General features: G+C 44.1%; 1 protein-coding gene across 8 annotated transcripts in view; it reads left to right on the forward strand.

The window, feature by feature from the left end:
- Positions 1–18073, forward strand: part of LOC103973989 (ABC transporter A family member 1) — a 108732-nt gene that overhangs the window by 56606 nt on the left and 34053 nt on the right. For all 8 annotated transcript variants that reach the window (XR_010514709.1, XR_010514710.1, XM_065189765.1 and 5 more), the window contains 4 exons: positions 13209–13263; positions 13342–13413; positions 15069–15767; positions 15910–16088. Coding sequence is in view for 6 of the 8 variants with exons in the window: in XM_065189765.1 (XP_065045837.1) it covers positions 13209–13263; positions 13342–13413; positions 15069–15767; positions 15910–16088 (1005 nt within the window). In the remaining 2 variants the exon portion in view is untranslated. The remainder of the gene's footprint in view (positions 1–13208; positions 13264–13341; positions 13414–15068; positions 15768–15909; positions 16089–18073) is intronic.

Raw genomic sequence — 18073 nt, forward strand, 5'->3', positions numbered from 1 at the left:
CTGCCATTGTGCCTGCTTTGGCGAGAGCTTCTTCTGAGTTTGGAAATAGCTCAGAGCGATGTTGTCCGTCCTCAGCACAAATCGCGATCCGAGGAGATAGTGTCACCAAACTCATAGATAGTGGATCACCGCTGTCATCTCCTTCTCATGCATTGGATACCGCCGCTCGGGCTCGTTGAGTTTGCGGCTCTCGTAGGCCACCGGATGACCCTTCTGCATGAGTACTCCCCCAATAGCGAAGTCCGAAGCATCTGTATGGACTTCAAAAGGCTCCCCATAGTCTGGCAATTTGAGCACTGGTTCTTCCATAATAGCGGCCTTCAGATCTTAGAATGCTATTTCACATTTATCAGACCACTTCCAAGGCTGCTCTTTCTCTAGTAACTCCGTCAGTAGAGTTGCACGCTTCGAGTACCCCGCTATGAACCGTCGATAGTAGTTGACGAAACCAAGGAAGGATCTCAACTCTAGCACCTTCTTTGGAGTTCGCCATTCCGCAACCGCTTGCACCTTCGACTTATCCATCCGAATGGAACCATTACCGATTCGATGCCCCAAGAATAAGATATCCGTTTGGGCGAAGTAGCATTTCTCCCTTTTTACGAACAAAGTGTTCTCCCTAAGAACCTTGAAAATTATCCGAAGGTGCTGGACATGCTCCTCGAGCGTTTGGCTGTATATGACGATATCGTCTAGACGACCACGAACTTGTCCAAATACTCCTTGAATAGTTGGTTCATGAGAGTGCAGAACGTGGCTAGAGCGTTGGTTAAGCCGAAAGGCATCACCAAGAACTCAAACGCTCCATACCTGGTCACACAAGTAGTCTTCGCCTCGTCGCCTTCAGCGATGCGCACCTGCCAATACCCCGACCGAAGGTCGAGTTTCGAGAAATACTTGGCTTTGCCCAACTGGTCGAACAAGTCTGCAATGAGCGGGATGGGATACTTGTTCTTCACTGTCAATTTGTTAAGGGCTCGGTAATCGACGCAGAGTCGGAGGCTCCCATCTTGTTTCTTCTGGAAGAGAACTAGAGTTTCGAAAGGTGTTTTAGAGCTGCGGATGAGACCACCACTTAGCAGTTCGCCTAATTGTTTTCTGAGTTCCGCCAACTCTGGCGGGGACATGCGGTAGGGTGGTCTCGCTGGAGGTTTCACTCCTGGCTCCAGCTCGATGCTGTGATCCATGCCTCTGCGTGGTGGAGGAGTCTTCGGCAATTCGGGTGGCATAACGACATTGAACTCCTTCAGGACGTTCGCCACCACAGTAGGTTCTTGAATGACCTTCTCGTCGAGTTGCTCTAGCTTCATAGCAGCCACAAATGTTAATTTACCTTTTCGCACCCCTTTCTTCAGTTGTAATGCCGATATGTGTTGGGGCTCCTTGGTTCCTCTCCGAGAGACGGGAACCACACAGGGGTCGTCACCTCCTATCATACATAGGGAGTTCAAGAACGGCATTGGCACCAACTTCGCCGCGTGCATAAACTCAATTCCAAGAATCACTTGGAAGTCATCCAGTGGCACTGCCATCATGTTGGTGTTCCCGCTCCATGTCCCGATTTTGATGGGGACTCCCTTCGCTAACCCGGAGATTCGCCTGGCCTCTGAGTTCACCGCCTTCATTCGGCTTGGGCTTTTCTCCAAGATCAACCCAAGTCGCTGTGCTTCTCGATCGGCTATGAAGTTGTGGGTAGCGCCCGTGTCCACCATTGCACGGGTCGTTTGGCCATTTAACTTGATGTCCACATACATCGGTTCACTACTTCCTGCTTTTTGTAGCTTTGTCTTCAAGTTCTCCCCCACTTGACCCCACATGGCATTCAACAAACGCATTGCTCCCATCCGGGGTCCTTGCGACTCCTCGTCGTCGCTGCTGGATTCAAAACTGCTCGAACTAAGAGCAACAGCTTTGCCCTTGTCCGATCGGGGGGGGGGGGGGGGGGGTGGTGGATGGAAGCCGTCAATGCCTGTTTTTGTGGGCACTCCCTCACCAGGTGCGGCCCTCTGCACAGGAAGCATCCTCCAGGTTTTGAGACCTTGCCTTTCGGGTTTGGCCCTTTGTGGGAACTCTTCTTCTTTTGTTCGCCCCCGAGCTCCTTCCCTCGAGAATGTTTTGGAGTGCGATTGCTTGAAGATTGTTTCCTTCTCCTTGGGTCTTCAGAGGAAACAAAGTCGGTGAGTCTTTCTGCAGCAGCAATTGCCCCGACCACATCGGTAACATTCCTTCGATTTAGTTCTTGTTGAGCCCATGGCTTCAAACCATCGAGGAAGCTGAACAACTTGTCCTTCTCGGACATGTCCTGTATGTCCAGCATTAGTGCAAAAAACTGTTTCACATAGTCTCGGATGGTGGTACTCTGGTGGAGTTGTCTCAACTTCCTTCTTGCGACGAACTCTGTGTTCTCCGGTAGGAACTGAGTTCTCAACTCCCGCTTCAAGTCCTCCCAAGCGTCAACCCGACACCGACCTTGTTGGATCTCCTCCCAGCGAGTTCGCCACCAAAGTTTTGCATCTCCGTTCAGAGACATTGTTGCTATAGAAACTTTGGTATCTTCAGAATCGGGCCTCGTGGCTCGAAAGTATTGTTCCATGTCGAACAGAAAGTTCTCGAGCTCGTTGGCATCTCTGGCCCCTCCATATCCATGAGGCTCGGGTGCCCTCAAATTTTGTGGTGGTGTAACGCGGGTGTTGCTTCCTCCCGCATTTAGTGCTCTAGTGAGCATTGTCACCCTTGAGGTGAGTTCCGCCACAACTTCCTGCAGGTGTTGCACGGAGTCCTTGGTGTCATCTGACAATTGGTCGACTAGGGCCTCGACCTTGTCGATCCTGGACTCCGCTTCCTCTTGCGAGTTCTCTACCCCGATAAGTGTTTGTTAGCCATGGTAGAGTTCCTCCACGCTCGCTTCAAGAACATCCAGGCGGGTTTCCGCCGTTGTGAGTCTCTCCTTGTGACTCTTTTTCCCAGTTAGCGCTCCAGATTGCGCTTCCTACACTCGCGGAGAGTAGTGATTGAAAAAGCGCTAGGCGTCAAAAGGCGCCAAGGTCCAAAAACGCCCGAGGCGCTAGGCGCTCCCCCGAGCGAAGCGAGGCGCTAAAATATAAAAATATATAATATAATTAATAAATATAATTATTTAAAATTTTAAATAAAAATATGTTATTAAATTAAGAAAATCTATTAATAGTATTAAAAATTATCATTTCAAATAAACTTAATATTAACAGTATACTATATACTGAGCCTGCTGACTGAGAAACGAGGAAGCAGCGGCAAGCGGTGACAGCAGCAGCGGCGAGCAACGACAGCGGCAGCGGGAAAGGGAGCGGGAGCGACGAGCAGCGGGAGGCGCGAGTGGCGACAGCGACAGCGGCGAGCAGCGGGAGCAGGAGCGGCGAGCAGCGGGAGGCGCGAGCGGCGACAGAGGCAGTATTTGCGAGTAGCGACAGCGGCGAGCAGTGACAGCGACGAGCAGCGGCAACGGCAGCAGGAGCGGCGAGCAGCGGGAGGCGCGAGCGGCGACAGAGGCAGCGTTTGCGAGCAGCGACAGCGGCGAGCGGCGACAGGAGCGACGAGCAGCGGGAGGCGCGAGCGGCGACAGAGGCAGCGTTTGCGAGTAGCGACAACGGCGAGTTGACACGGACTTAGCTGGTTTGGCTAAGTCGTGCGGCACCCTTGCGCGTCCGTCCGCAAAGGTCAGCCTCCCCGAAGCCTCCCATTGTCCCTTAGGACCAACAAAAGAGAGAACGGGTTAAAGAGAACGCCTCAAACGGGATCCACAAGCAAACATGTCCGAAAAACACTTCATAGACAAAGCAAATTACAAACAGACTTTACAAGCTCTGAACAGTGGCACAACAAAGGGTAAAATGGTCCATTACAGACCGAAAAGCTCTCGCACGTGTCTACATGACAACCTTTATTTACAAGCCTAAAGAGGCCACCAACCCAACTAAAATGGGACTATTAAGCCTTCGGCCGCCCCTTTACATTCTGTACAAGGCATGAACATGCCAAACGACACGGACATATATAAGCATTACATCAAACACCTTGTTTAGAAGTTTGTCCGTGACATTCTCCCCCACTTATCCCTTCGACGTCCTCGTCGAAGCCTTTGTGAACACTACAACTCTTCGCCTTTGCTGAGTCTTCAATCTTCTGCTCCAGCTGCAATGCGCCTCCTGGCTCCCAGCTGCTCTCCGCTGCTGTTTTTGAGTAGTCGAACCTTTGATCCGCCATGCTGCTTCAACTCGCCAATGACTCTGACTCTGGTGTGGGGTTGGCTGAGTTGTGTTGATCCTCGTTGATTCCTGCTGATCCACCAAATGAAGGAAAAGACCATTCTTACTGCGCCAGTTTCTCAAAATTTCCACATGCTGCTTGAACTGGGTGGATGCTTGTTGGAGCTTTAACGAGCATCGCCTCGCAAACTTATGAAGTTTTGGGTCCTTCCTCCACAAAATCTGCTCATGGACTCTTCTTTCAGTTAGTTGTCACATCCAAGTAGGTTCGCATCACTTCCGCTTTCGATTGGCATTTCGTTGGGAAATGAAGCGGACAATCTACTCTCAGTAGCACTGATCACCGTTGGTGAGGATTTGACAACTATTGTCTTCCATTATCTTCGAAGGGTCTTTGAACTTGTGCAGAGCTCCTCTGCTGGATAGATAAGAGAACTGGGGTACTCGGTTTCGCCCATTCTCTTAAGAGTTGAGAAGGCAAAGGTTACTTGACTTCGCCCGCCTCCTCGAGGTTGTACTTCATGCATCGAGCTGGTTACTGGCCTTCGCCTGCTCTTTGCTCACACTTCTGAAGCACTTGAAGTGTTTGCACTCCTTGCGTTGAGTTAGCTACTGTGATTCACCTTCTCAATGCCATTGAACTTCTGGAATGCAGGAAGTTTTCACCCCAACCTGGAGTAATTCTCTGATAGATGAGGTCGCCTCTGGGATTGTACCGTTTTCTCCATCAACCCTGCCGCCTACTCCACTGAGTAGCAAAGGTACAGCACCACGTACTGCCTGCTTCGTTCCTTGGTCGTGCACTCTTGCATGACCCGAAGTCCTTCACTTACAGCTATCTTGATGAGAAACTTGTTGACACCGGTCTTACGAAGTTTCTTGGCCTCTGCCCTTCAGCCTTGTCTCGGTACTTGGAGATTGCCTCTGCATGCTCCACCTCCTCGGCCCCTTTCACGACCAAGCGCTCTCCCTCCGTGAGAGCAAGGGATCAATGACTTTGACGGAAGTCCCGCCTCTGCGGTACCATGGCGCTGCCATGCCCATGGCTCTACTATCTGTCGCCTCGCATCTACATCCCTTTTCTTCACAATCAGTAGATATGCCTTCGTGACACTCCTCTGAGTCCACCTCCATTCTCACTGATTGCTTGATTTTGGGTAGCTAAGTCCCTCTGGACTTGTCGTCGCTTCCTCGCCCCTTTCGACCTCCTGCTTCAACACCTCTGTGTTCTCCAAGCAGTCTGTTTGGTCGATGGAAAGACAGACTGCAACTCCCATGCATGGCCTCTGCCATCACATTGTAGGGTTTGCACCGATTCTGTTCTCCTTAGCTTCCTTGGTAGCAACGTTCGCTTACTCGACCTTGTCCTTTGACTTGTCGGGCTCCCTTAAGCGAATATGAGCTCTGGAGCAGTCCAACTCTCCAGCTGCTTCGATCATACCTCTGCATGATCAAGTCCCTCTCATGGGACTCACTGGTACTTGCATTCGAACTTTTCCCTTGGTGGAACCCAGCCCCCATATGCTGATGACCAAGGTTTTCATCCGATGCAAAATTCGGTGCACACCCGGAAGACCCGCCTCTGCGGTACCATGGCCTTCACTCCATGAATCCATAGCCCTTCTTGTCGTCGTGTTGTTCACCAAAGCGGAGCTCCCAGTAGCTCCCGATCATACCTCCATATGATCTAGTCCCTCCCGGGACTGTGTCGTGTGTGTCGCATTGCCACGAACTGTTCCACCACGATCCGCTGCACCATGTCGCCTCCTGGTGACATCTCCATTGCATTCTGATCCTTGTGGAATAAACTCGAATTGTGAACCCTCCATGTGTGGCCTCTGCCAATACATCGCAGGGTCTCCTCCACCTTCGATTTTGTTCGCTCCTTTGGCAATCGACCTTCATCCACCCACTCTTGGGTTACACCTAGATGAAGCACCACTCTAGGACAGTCCGTCGCCTAGTAGCTCCCGAAGTCCCCCGACTTCGCTGCAATTAGTGCGCCATTGTCTGGATCCTGGGCCTCTGCCCCAACCAGCACAATCTCCGCTGCGCACCGCTTCCCTCATGGCAACTTGAATGGCAACACTGTGGCATATTCTTCAAGAGTACCCGCCTCCGCGTCCTCTTGCCCCGTGCTAAGGCCTTCTGAACCCAACTTCGCCTTCGCAAATTGAGTCGCCTTAGTTCCTCCATCAAATGCTCCTCCGAGATAAGGTGCATGTGCCCCGAAGCTCCCTTCGTCTTTGGCACCATGCAAGATGAGTCCGCTCTGTCAGAATGAAGGACCCATGGAACAGCATGATTCTACTCCTGTCTCTACAAGAGTTCATGTCCTTGACCTCTGTCTAGGGAAAGCACTGTGCCTCTGCTCCATGTTCCAACTTCTATGCTGGCTCCCTTCATGCGGCTTGGGTACTTCGCCAAGTTACACCCAAGTTGCTCCGCTCCTCGTTTTTTGCATTGAGTCGATGGTGGCCCTCGTGCCCACCATTCCACGGGTCAGCCCTCCCTTGAGTCCGATCTCCATATCGACTCCAAGTGTGCCTCCATTTGAGTTGCTTTGGATTGCTCCCCCACTTAATCTCGCAATGCATCCACCAATGCATTCTCTCAAGCGAGATCATGCGACGACTCCTCGCCGCTTGCTCAGTCCATCAAGCTTCGTGGAGTTGTTGTTTGTTGAGGTACTCCTCCTCAACATGTGCAGTCCGTCGCACATGATTCTCCCACTGGAGAGCCGGTACTTATCCCTCCTGGATAACTATCCCATTTGAGCAACATCTCTCTTCGTTTCGAAGACCACCATCCCCTTGGACTACTCCGATCTGCTGAATAAACTGTGCATTGTTCTGCCTCCTGCAAACGCACTTGCTAGATTGCACCTCCCCGTCAATACAGCCCCCACTGCGCCCCTCAAGGCCTAGCAACATGCTGAACTCATTGCACACTTCAGCCTCCTACGGACGTATCCTTCACATGCCGAAGAGAAAGTTTCAATGCTCCATGGCGCCGAGTCTCGGTCGCCTTGGGATGGCCACGAACATTCCATCGTTCGCATACAAGCCCATGCATGAGTACCAAATTCTTCGAGTTAGCAATTCCCCTCACCTCTGTGAGTTTCGCACAACTCTTTCGGTCGCTGAGCAACTCATTCAACTTTGCATGGTCTCGTCCTTTGCCAAGCGCCTCGCTTGCCTTGAGCACCATCAAGTAAAGTTGTCAACGTTGAGCCGTAGCTCAAACTCAGCCATCCCAACCTTTGTGCGCTCCGCATTCTTCCAAGCTTGCCTGTTCTCGTGGTGCCTCTTGCGCGAAGGGTTGGCCATTCCTCTGAATGCCAATGTTAGATGCCCGCTCCTCTGAGCGACTCTTTTCCCTACATCTCCATGCCCGTTTTCCCTCAAACGGTCGCGCGTTGCTGACTGCCCTCAACGCAGCCCCGCTAGGTCCCCCACGTTTGCATGTCAAGTGTTTCTATGAGTGCTTGTCCCGCTCTGATACCATATGACACGGACTTAGCTGGTTTTGCCTAAGTCGTGCGGCACCCTTGCGCGTCCGTCCGTAAAGGTCAGCCTCCCCGAAGCCTCCCATTGTCCCTTAGGACCAACAAAAGAGTGAACGGGTTAAAGAGAACGCCTCAAACGGGATCCACAAGCAAACATGTCCGAAAAACACTTCATAGACAAAGCAAATTACAAACAGACTTTACAAGCTCTGAACAGTGGCACAACAAAGGGTAAAATGGTCCATTACAGACCGAAAAGCTCTCGCACGTGTCTACATGACACAACCTTTATTTACAAGCCTAAAGAGGCCACCAACCCAACTAAAATGGGACTATTAAGCCTTTACATTCTGTACAAGGCATGAACATGCCAAACGACACGGACATATATAAGCATTACATCAAACACCTTGTTTAGAAGTTTGTCCGTGACAGAGTGGCGACAACGGCAGCGTTTGCGAGCAACGACAGCGGCGAGCAGCGAGAACGAGATCGGGAGTGGCAGCGGTGGCGGGTTAGGGTTGGGTAAGGGTTATATCGGTTTAGTTGGTTCGATTGAACCAACTAACCAACAAGGAACGAACCAGACCTAAAATCTTTGTTCGGTCACCTTGGTTTACCCAGGCGCTCGCCCGAAGTGCCCAGCGCCTGGGCTCGGGCGAGCGCCCAGGCGGCACCTGTTTGAAGCGCGCTGCCTAGGAGATTAGCAAGGTGCTCGGGCCTCGCCTCGCCTTGCCCGAGCGCCTAGGCGAGCGCCAGAGCGCCTTTTTCAATCACTGGCGGAGAGTAGCCAACTTCTCGCTCATCATGTTCGCTGCCGCGCTCCTCTTGAGCGGCTCCAACAGTATGAGAGCGAGTGTGCACATGCAGCCCACCTGCAGCTGCTTGGGGCAAGGGTCCGGCTTGCCCCGTCTTGCTTGATTCGCCACGATGCTTTGCCATGGCGAAGTTGCGAAGTTCCTTCGCTGCTCACTCGAAGTGCTTGCCCGCTCTAATACCACAATGTCACGGCCTTAGCTGGAATTGCCTAAGGCGCGAGGCACCCTTGCGGCCAAGACGCGAACTTAGCTTGCGTTGCCTAAGTCGCGCTTCGCCCTTGTGATATTGCTCCGCAAAGAGCAGCCCACTTGCAACCTCTCGTAGGTCCCGAAGGACCTGTAAAAGAGAAAGTTGATTAGTTCGAAAGAACGAGCAACGGACAAGTCCCGAAGTCTCGCGAAAAGGGGAAGCTTTACAAGCAATTCAGCGAGCATCTTGCGTGCACAAGAGAAAAGAGGGAGAGGGGAAAAACAAGGGCTTTAGAAGGTTGAACGTACAGCTGCAAGCCCACAAACAACTGCTCACCGAGTCCCGAGCGTGACAACAAGTTCCCGTCAAGGCAACGTGCGAACTTGCGAATGAGTGTTCAACGCCCGGTACTATACCGAAGCCCCATCCAGCCCTGTGCCACTTGGGAGGTTCAAAGGGGCTGAGATGGCTGACGTTTTGGTGAGCGGAGACAGATTCTAGAAATCAGCCCGCGGCACACGAAAACGGAGCTGTTTTGGGGCTGTTTTGCTCGGTTCGGTGAGCGGTCGCTTTGTAACGCTGCAGCTTGTTCGAACTTACATTTTTACAAGCAAAATGACTCAAAATCAAGGCAAAACAGGTTGCCAAGTAACTGTACATGTAGACGAGAGCGACGAACGGTTCGTTGAACGGAGTTGATGCAGGTGCGCGATGACCGTTCGTGACAATATATTGGTCAGTTGGCAGACCGGGACTGGTGCATGCTGCCTAGTGATTTAAAAAACGTCCGAGGCGCTAGGCGCTCGCCTGAGCGAAGCGAGGTGCTAAAATATAAAAATATATAATATAATTAATAAATATAATTATTTAAAATTTTAAATTAAAATATGCTATTAAATTAAGAAAATCTAAGATACAAAATCACAATGTCACATTAACAAAAAGTTTCAAAATTCAAACAATAAAATTTTATATCAAAGTCATTCATCATAATCAATATTATCGTTATTTTCACATAAATCATCTTCATTGAATATTTTTTTGATGCCATTTGAGACTCTATTGAGTTGTTCTGTACACTTGCCATTTATCTTGAAACCTAACACTAATTTCAAATAAATAAAAATTAACAGTATTAAAATCAAAATAATATATTATTAATCTATTAATAGTATTAAAAATTAATAATTTTAAATAAACCTAATAATATTAACAGTATACAGTAAACTATTAACAGTATACTATATATTGCTAACAGAAGGAGAACAAGGAAGTGTAAGGGGGTGCTGAACCTGCTGACTGAGAAAAAAGGAAGCGGTAGCGGTAGCAGAGTGTAAGGAGGCAGCGGCAGCGGCGAGCGGCGACAGCGGCAACGATAGCGGCGAGCAGCGGGAGGCGCGAGCGGCGACAGCGGTAGCGTTTGCGAGCAGCGACAGCAACGAGCAGCGGGAGGCGCGAGCGGCGACAACGGCAGCGTTTGCGAGCAGCGACATCGGCAAGCAGCGGGATTAGGATCGGGAGCGGCAGCGGCAACGAGGGTTAGGGTTGGGTTGTCACTGATATCGGTTTTAGTTGGTTCGATTGAACCAACTAACCACCGGAGACCGAACCAGGACCGAACCAGACCTAAAATCCTGGTTCGGTCGCCTTGGTTAACCAAGGTGCTCGCTTGAAGCGCCCAGCGCCTGGGCTCGGGCGAGCGCCCAGGCGGCGCCTCTTTGAAGCGCGTCGCCTGGAAGATTAGCGAGGTGCTCGGGCCTCGCCTCGCCTGAGCGCCTAGGCGAGCGCCCGAGAGCCTTTTTAAATCGCTGATGCTGCCCATTTCATACCATATTGGGTGGTGCAACAGTCCTTGGTTTGGATAATGTTTTCAATGTTGGATGAGTATGAAACTAAGATACCAACTAATATACCAACTTGTACCACCTGATATCACTAAAAATGAACGAAAACAATAACTTGAGCGGAATAGCAAGTGGTACCAAGTTTTATAGGTTGTCATTGGTGCTTGGTCAGATTGCGAAATGTCAGAAAGACACTATGGACCTTCCATCTTGTATTTTAAACCAGAAATTTAAAAGCAATGAGGTTAAAGTTTAAATCAATATATGACTGGATTTTCAAGTTATCTGGATTGCATAAGCGCCTGCAAAAATATACATCTTTATATAACTGCATATGTCATGTATGTAGTTAGACTCCATATTTGACTTGCATAAGCCTTATGCAATGAATTTATATAGCAGCATATGCATATGCTGCGATATAAGCAGCTGCCTAGACTGCTTTTAAAAACTGAGTACTAGGTTCAAATGGTTATCAACGGTAACTTATCATAAAGTTGCAACTTTCGACTACATGTGAATTGTGACTTCAGGAGTCAAAGAACCCTGAACTAGAGTTATTTTTTCAATTTTTGGCTTATTTTTTAGCACCATTTCCAAAATTCAGTACTTATAGGGCCCTCTTGATTTTTATTATTCTAGAAGACCTAATGTTACTAATATATTCTTAATTTTGTTAGGCAGTATGTTTCTCATGAATCCATTTGTTTCTCTACATATAACCTCATTGTTCAGTACTTTTCGTTCAACTTGTATCGAACTAATAATTTGTCCTGAGTCTACAAAAGAGAAAATTTCAGGTCTTTGTCAGGAGTCTTTGTTTATAGCTAGAAACCAACTACATTAATCATTGACATTTGGAACAATATCACTAGTATACAACATACACCATGGAAGTTTATATTGTATATGTCTTGTAAGTTCATCTGTTAGAGTGTGCAAAGATAAAAACTGAAATCGAAGAGTAGATACAAGTTTATAGTGAGAGGCTAAAAACCCACACAATCCTCACAATAGTCGCAACTCCATTGTACATGTCTAATTTTGCATCACTATAGCTGCTAGAGAGACCCACTCGTGTAACAAATCCTCATTTCTTTTATTGAAGTGAATATTGACAATAATGTATTAGAAGATATAGCAAACTCTAAAACCTTAACTTCACGACATTTTTGTCTCTATAAATATGACCTTTATGCACTACTTTAAATTTGTATTGCCCTTTCCTTTTGTCACCATGTGAATCTTCTGGGGTTATATCCTTTTCACTTATGGTACTCATTAAATAATTCCATTGATGTTTTATTACAATTTCTCATATTCTTGTCCTATTTGAGGGGCACAAGCACTGATCAGACTAGATATCATTTTCTACATCTATAACACTTTTATTTCATTCTTGTCTATGGCTGCAGAATTTTATTTTATTCTTTTTTTCATGTATTACAAGGTTTATATCTGCTGTTGTCAATCTCCCTAGATCATGTCGTCCATCCATTTACCATTTACTTGTAAACAAATGAGTAGTCTCTTCATAATCATTCTATAAACAAACTCTTAACTGTTTCCCCAAATTGTTCTTATATTCTAATATGATAATCTATAATCATATAATACTATACTAGCCTTTTTGTTAGCATCAGTTCAATATGGATTTTGCATCATGCCATGCATTGATGTGATGATGATTTGTGAAGATGCTTCACAGTTCACATCTCTTTTGGGTAATGACAAGGTTTTTACATGCTCATAAATTTGAATACTAAATTGACTGACAGCTAGTAATGCAATCTCCTTTATCTAAATGAAAAGTTTTAAGGGATGTTTTGTCACTTGTATCTATATATGTATATAAATATAATTGCAGGCAACTATAAATGTCTGTCGGTAATGGTCCAATCAGCTTTCTGGTCACCTGCACCCTCATACAGTAACTATTTCACTAGCTGCAAGCAGTGCAGCTTATTATGGTAATTCTGCAAATTGGTGGGGTTAGATTATTCTTTGTCATATCAAATATAGAAATTTCTACAAAATTAAACATTATTTATATTTTCTAGCTCCTATGACAGGTAAAATGTATGCAATTGACACCACCAACTGGACAACCTAGTTGTAGGCAATGAAACAACTCCTGAATAAAATGCATGCCCATGTGGAGTTTAAATCTAATATTGAGGTTCTTTGAATAAGTATGCTTTCCTTTTTCTTAGTGATAGTCACTAAATAATTGAACACTCGCATTTAAATTCTGTAAAAAATTGATAAGTCATTTATAAATAACTAAAATAAACTTAATTCTTTATGCATTTGCCTTGGTGTTTTGCATTATATTTAAGTTTAGTTTGTTGGCACAAGTTCAAATAACTTTGTTCTACAAAGTCCTTGTGTTAATTAACTTTGGTTTCCTCTATTAAGTTATCTTAAAAGGACTCAGATTGCCTCTGATGTCATTTCTATTGGTTCTTTTAACAAAGTTTAAGCCAAGGGCCAACAGTTTCTATTTCTTTGTTCTAATTATCTTTTAAAAATTTTTACACTGTGTGACTGCTTTTATCAGTTTTAGCTTTGAGTCTTATTAACATAATTTTATGTTTTTGGTAGTTCCCTTTTCTTAAAGCACAGATACGGGGTTGGTTATACACTCACAATAGTCCAGGTTTGTGATTCTTTAATTTCTCCATCATTTTAGTCCTGCCCTTGTTGTCTGACAAAATTATTCTCCCTTATTATGCAGACTTCTCCTGGTGTCTCTGTAGCTACTGATATTGTCCATCGTCATGTTCCAACTGCTACATGCTTGTCAAATGTAAATTTTCTTACTCTAAAACTTTCATGGTTTTGTCATCTGATAGATCACTTTCTGTTTGTGCTTCATGTTGTTAGTGGAAAAGATTTATGCATATGGTTAATGAACCTGAACTAATTTCCTTGCTTTTACTATGGCAAAATGTGAAGTGATTGATGTTCAAAGATTGCAGAATCAATATATAAATCACTAAGTAGTGTTTGGTCATCTAAAAATTTGGATTTTACATGTCTACTTCTTTCTTAGGGTGTCTCAACCATTTATGTGGGTTATAAATAAAATATTAAATAAATTCTTTTCTTTCTTAGCACTTCCCAGCTTATCGTGTTATCCTACTTTTGTCATGCCATGCTAACACTACCTCAGTCAAGCCAAAATTTTCTTGATATCTATATTTGGAGACATACATTGGGAGGTTAACTTATGGAATTGGAAAATGTTTGATAGATCAGCTCATGTTGAAACTATCCAGTATTGACAGCTCACATATTAGTAATCAAGCCTGAAGCTTGTATAAACATAAATATACTTCAGAGCTGCTTGTATGCACTTGATTGGTAACCAGCATTGGCAGATTACCATTTGAATATGTTGGAATAACATATGGAATATGGTTAAACATTATCTTCTTGTATGAGTACACTGTTTTCTCATTAATGAATTATATTTGTTGGGCATTTTATGTTTCACTTATAAGATCCAAGCGCAAATCATGTTGACACAACTCTACTTGACTATGTGTCAAAGGTTTGCTAGGTTACTGGACTTGAAGTAGTACTTTGCTCCAAGGTTCTCAATTTCGGTCGTATCGATATATCGAGGCATACAGGCGGTACGCCCAAAAAGAGTTAAAAATCCTCCAAAAATATTTGGAGGTAATGGTCCAAAAATACCGGGGCATACCAACTGGTATGCCTTGGTAACGATCGAAATCCAAGGTGTACCGACCGGTACACCTCGGTAATGATCAAAATCCAGGGCGTACCGACCGATACGCCTCGGTAACAGTCAGATTCCGATTGTTACCGCCTGGTATAGGCGTTGTATCGCCCAATACGGGGTCAAAACATTGGTACCGCCCGGTAGAGGGCGGTCCGCATACCAGTATCCTCTCGGATTGGTATGTACCGCCTGTCCGATACAGATGGTACACATCGAAATTGAGAACCCTGCTTTGCACATTCATGTTTTGGCGCACTGTTTGTGCATGTGATTGTTTATGAGCAAATAATATTCTCATATTATTTATAGTTAGTATAATCAGATTGATTAAGTGATTTTCACTGGTATTAGAAAATTGAGCATTTTGCAATCTTAGTTTAAGTGCTCTAAATCTAACCTGTCCAAAAACTATTATTTTGCCTTTGGTACTTATCCAAGGCCATAGTTCATGGATGTCTTTGGCCTATATGCTTGGTTGTGAATTGAGCTTTACGGACTGTGGTGAACTATCCTTGAAGCATTTCTCACCTAGATAATTATTGGACACAAATTTTGAGACTGCAATTTATGACAATCTTTTAGCTTGCTTTTCTGGATAAATTACATTTCAGAAGACAATTTGTATTATTTTCACTTTGTTATATTCTGTATTATTCCCTGAGCAGAATTGAGCTGTATATGATGTATGAGCATTGTTTCATTTTATTTCTCAGGTAGGTACAGAAATATCTTTCAGACTACCTCTTGCATCATCTACTTCGTTTGAGAATATGTTTCGTGAGATTGAAAACTACATTAGAGGACCAAGCAAGTATCAGGAAAGCTGCTCTAGTTTTTGTCAGGGCATTGAAAGTTATGGTATCTCTGTTACAACTTTGGAGGAGGTTTTCTTGAGAGTATCAGGAGATAACTTTCATGAAGATGATGAGAATGGTTATTACATATCTCGTACTGGATCTATGAATACAATTATTGAAGCATCTACCTATACACTTACAAAATCACCAAATTCTAAATTTCTATTTGGAGTTCATCTCAAGTTTGTCAGATGGATATGTGCTACTCTGGGAAGAATATGCACTTCAATATTTGATGCAGCATGTGGTTTCGTCACATTATTTACTCTCAAGTTTTGTAGTTGTGGCTTGATTCCAAGGTCTATATTTTGGCAACATTCCAAAGCTCTCCTCATAAAAAGGGCAATATATTGTCGTCGAGATAGAAGATCAGTTATCTTCCAGCTGTTCATTCCGGCTTTGTTTTTACTATTTGGTTTGCTTTTTCTAAAAATTAAGCCACATCCTGATCAGTACTCTATCACCTTAACAACATCATATTTCAATCCCTTACTAAATGGTGGTGGTGGTGGAGGACCTATCCCATTCAATCTCTCTCTATCCATTGCTGAAAAGGTTTATTTTATGTTGGGGAAAGCATGATTTTATGTTGTAAACTTTCCTCTGTATAATATAGCAATTAAAAAATATTTTTCTGTGATTTATGTACTTTTTTTTCAGGGAATTCTGCTTAGTCCAATATATTATAATCTTGTAGGTTGCATCTCATGTTCATGGTGGTTGGATACAAAAACAGGAGCCAAGGTCCTACAGGTTTCCTGATTCTGAAAAGATATTAGCTGATGCTATTGAAGCTGCAGGGCCACAATTGGGCCCTGCTCTTCTTTCCATGAGCGAGTACCTAATTACTAGTTTTAATGAATCATATCAGTCGAGGTACAGAGGACTTTTTTTCTGCTAAAATAGGTTTTATCCAGCCTAGTGAATATGATTTTAAGAATCAGATTAATTTAAGTCAATCAGATCAATCATCATAAGTACAGGCTTCTGTTTGACCTTCTGAGTCATGCAGAGTTCAATGCACTTTTTACATTTAGTTATAACACTATGCCTGTTTGACTTCCCTGCCTGTCATATGCAGAGTCCATATCACTGGTCGTATTAATGATTGAAATATTTCTGGTCGTATTATCTTTTTTGTTTTTCTTACTGTCTGGAATAATAAAATAATTATTCATGATTTACAATCAGTAAAAATCATTTCATTTTGTTTGAAATATATCAGTTGAACTGGATTCTTGGTAATGTTTCTCATTTTGGATGAAAAGGTTATTCTACCTTGTATTTTATATGTTGTACTGAATCAGAATACAACATTCACAATCTTTTATTTCCTTCATACAAGCATGACTATGTTGGCCTGAACTTTTTCTTGTCAAGCATTTATATGCCATGTTATATTTCCTTCATACATCATTCATATTGCATTATCAAGCATTTATATGCCATGTTAAAAAAAAAAAATGGTATTGGACCTCACTCGGACTGGTACATGCCAGTTGGTATGGTATTGGTGTTTGGTAGTTGGTACCACTCAGACCAATCAAAAAAGTTAGTAAAATAGTAAACCTTGGTCAAAACTGGACTTCTGCTGCAGTATTCCGGCATATAAGACCTTGATCAGATAGGTACATTGCAGGCTTACTGGCACATAACGTGCATTATTGTAGAGTCTTAGACCATGTTAGACTGAAATGATTAGGGACAGGAATTCTCCCTGGGTTGGCCAAGGTGCACCTTGCTTTCTCTCCTGTGCTTTTATTGGATATAGGTTAGTTTACTGGCACATAAACTTGATTTCATGGTCTCTTCTTCGCTAAATAAAAAGGAACTCCTTTGGTGCTCTCTTCTAATTTTTGTTTCCAGATAATTGCTTGAAGATTTGTATTTGAAAGGATCTGAGCATTGAACCCCTGTAGGAAAGACATGTATATGATTTTAGTTAGTCTCGAGTCTCTACTCTCTAGTGTATTTTGGATAGTTTTTTTTTTCAATTCCATTTTTTTTGTAGTTATATTTTTACTACAATTCTATATTCATGGTATGTATGATTCGAACTTTTTAAAACATCTACTTGAATATGCTTATGTGAGTATATGTAAGGTGTGTTTATATGTATATGTACATGTATATGAATTTCAAGGCCAGCGAAAGGACACCTTAGTTCCTCTTTTTGAGCAGTTTGAATGATAGTGCCTACATAAAGCCCTGAAGAGTCATCAGGTTGTGATCTTCTATGTTATCATAATATCACTGTTTTAAATATATTGGTGTTGACACAATCTTGTATACAAATTCACTCTACAATTACTAGCACATAATTAGAATTTCTATTCAAGCTAATATCCTCCTACATGACTGTCCTTGCTCCAAGCCTATTTCTGTTTAGTACTGTTCTTTTTTTCCTCTTGAATTTCAGATTGAAAACAGAAAAAGAATTGCCCCATAAAACATTCAAATTGGAGCACCAAGGAACTCATTGTCTGATTAAGGAAAATATTATAAAAAATTATGAAGAAAAAAGGGACTGTGGTACAATTTGTAAGATCCAAGTTGCGCGGGGATCATACCACATGGCCACTATATTCTAAAACTCTTGGATCAGATTGCAGAACAAATTGGAGCATAACTTTTCAATTTATTCTGATAAATCCTTATGGATATCTCAGGTGTGGCAATATAGAAACTTCAGATTGTCTCAAGATAACTATTGATGAAAATGTTCTTCGGTAAATAACTTCTTTATTATAGTATTTTGTTCTGTTGTGTGTGTTCCTGTGTGAGTGCACGCAAGTATTGTTTGTGAATGTGTTCCTGTGTCTTTATTTGTGCATGTAGATTGATAGTAGAGTCTAGTAACA

Source organism: Musa acuminata, chromosome BXJ1-1 (assembly GCF_036884655.1).
Source record: "Musa acuminata AAA Group cultivar baxijiao chromosome BXJ1-1, Cavendish_Baxijiao_AAA, whole genome shotgun sequence".
In the NCBI taxonomy this organism is placed as follows: Eukaryota; Viridiplantae; Streptophyta; class Magnoliopsida; order Zingiberales; family Musaceae; genus Musa; species Musa acuminata.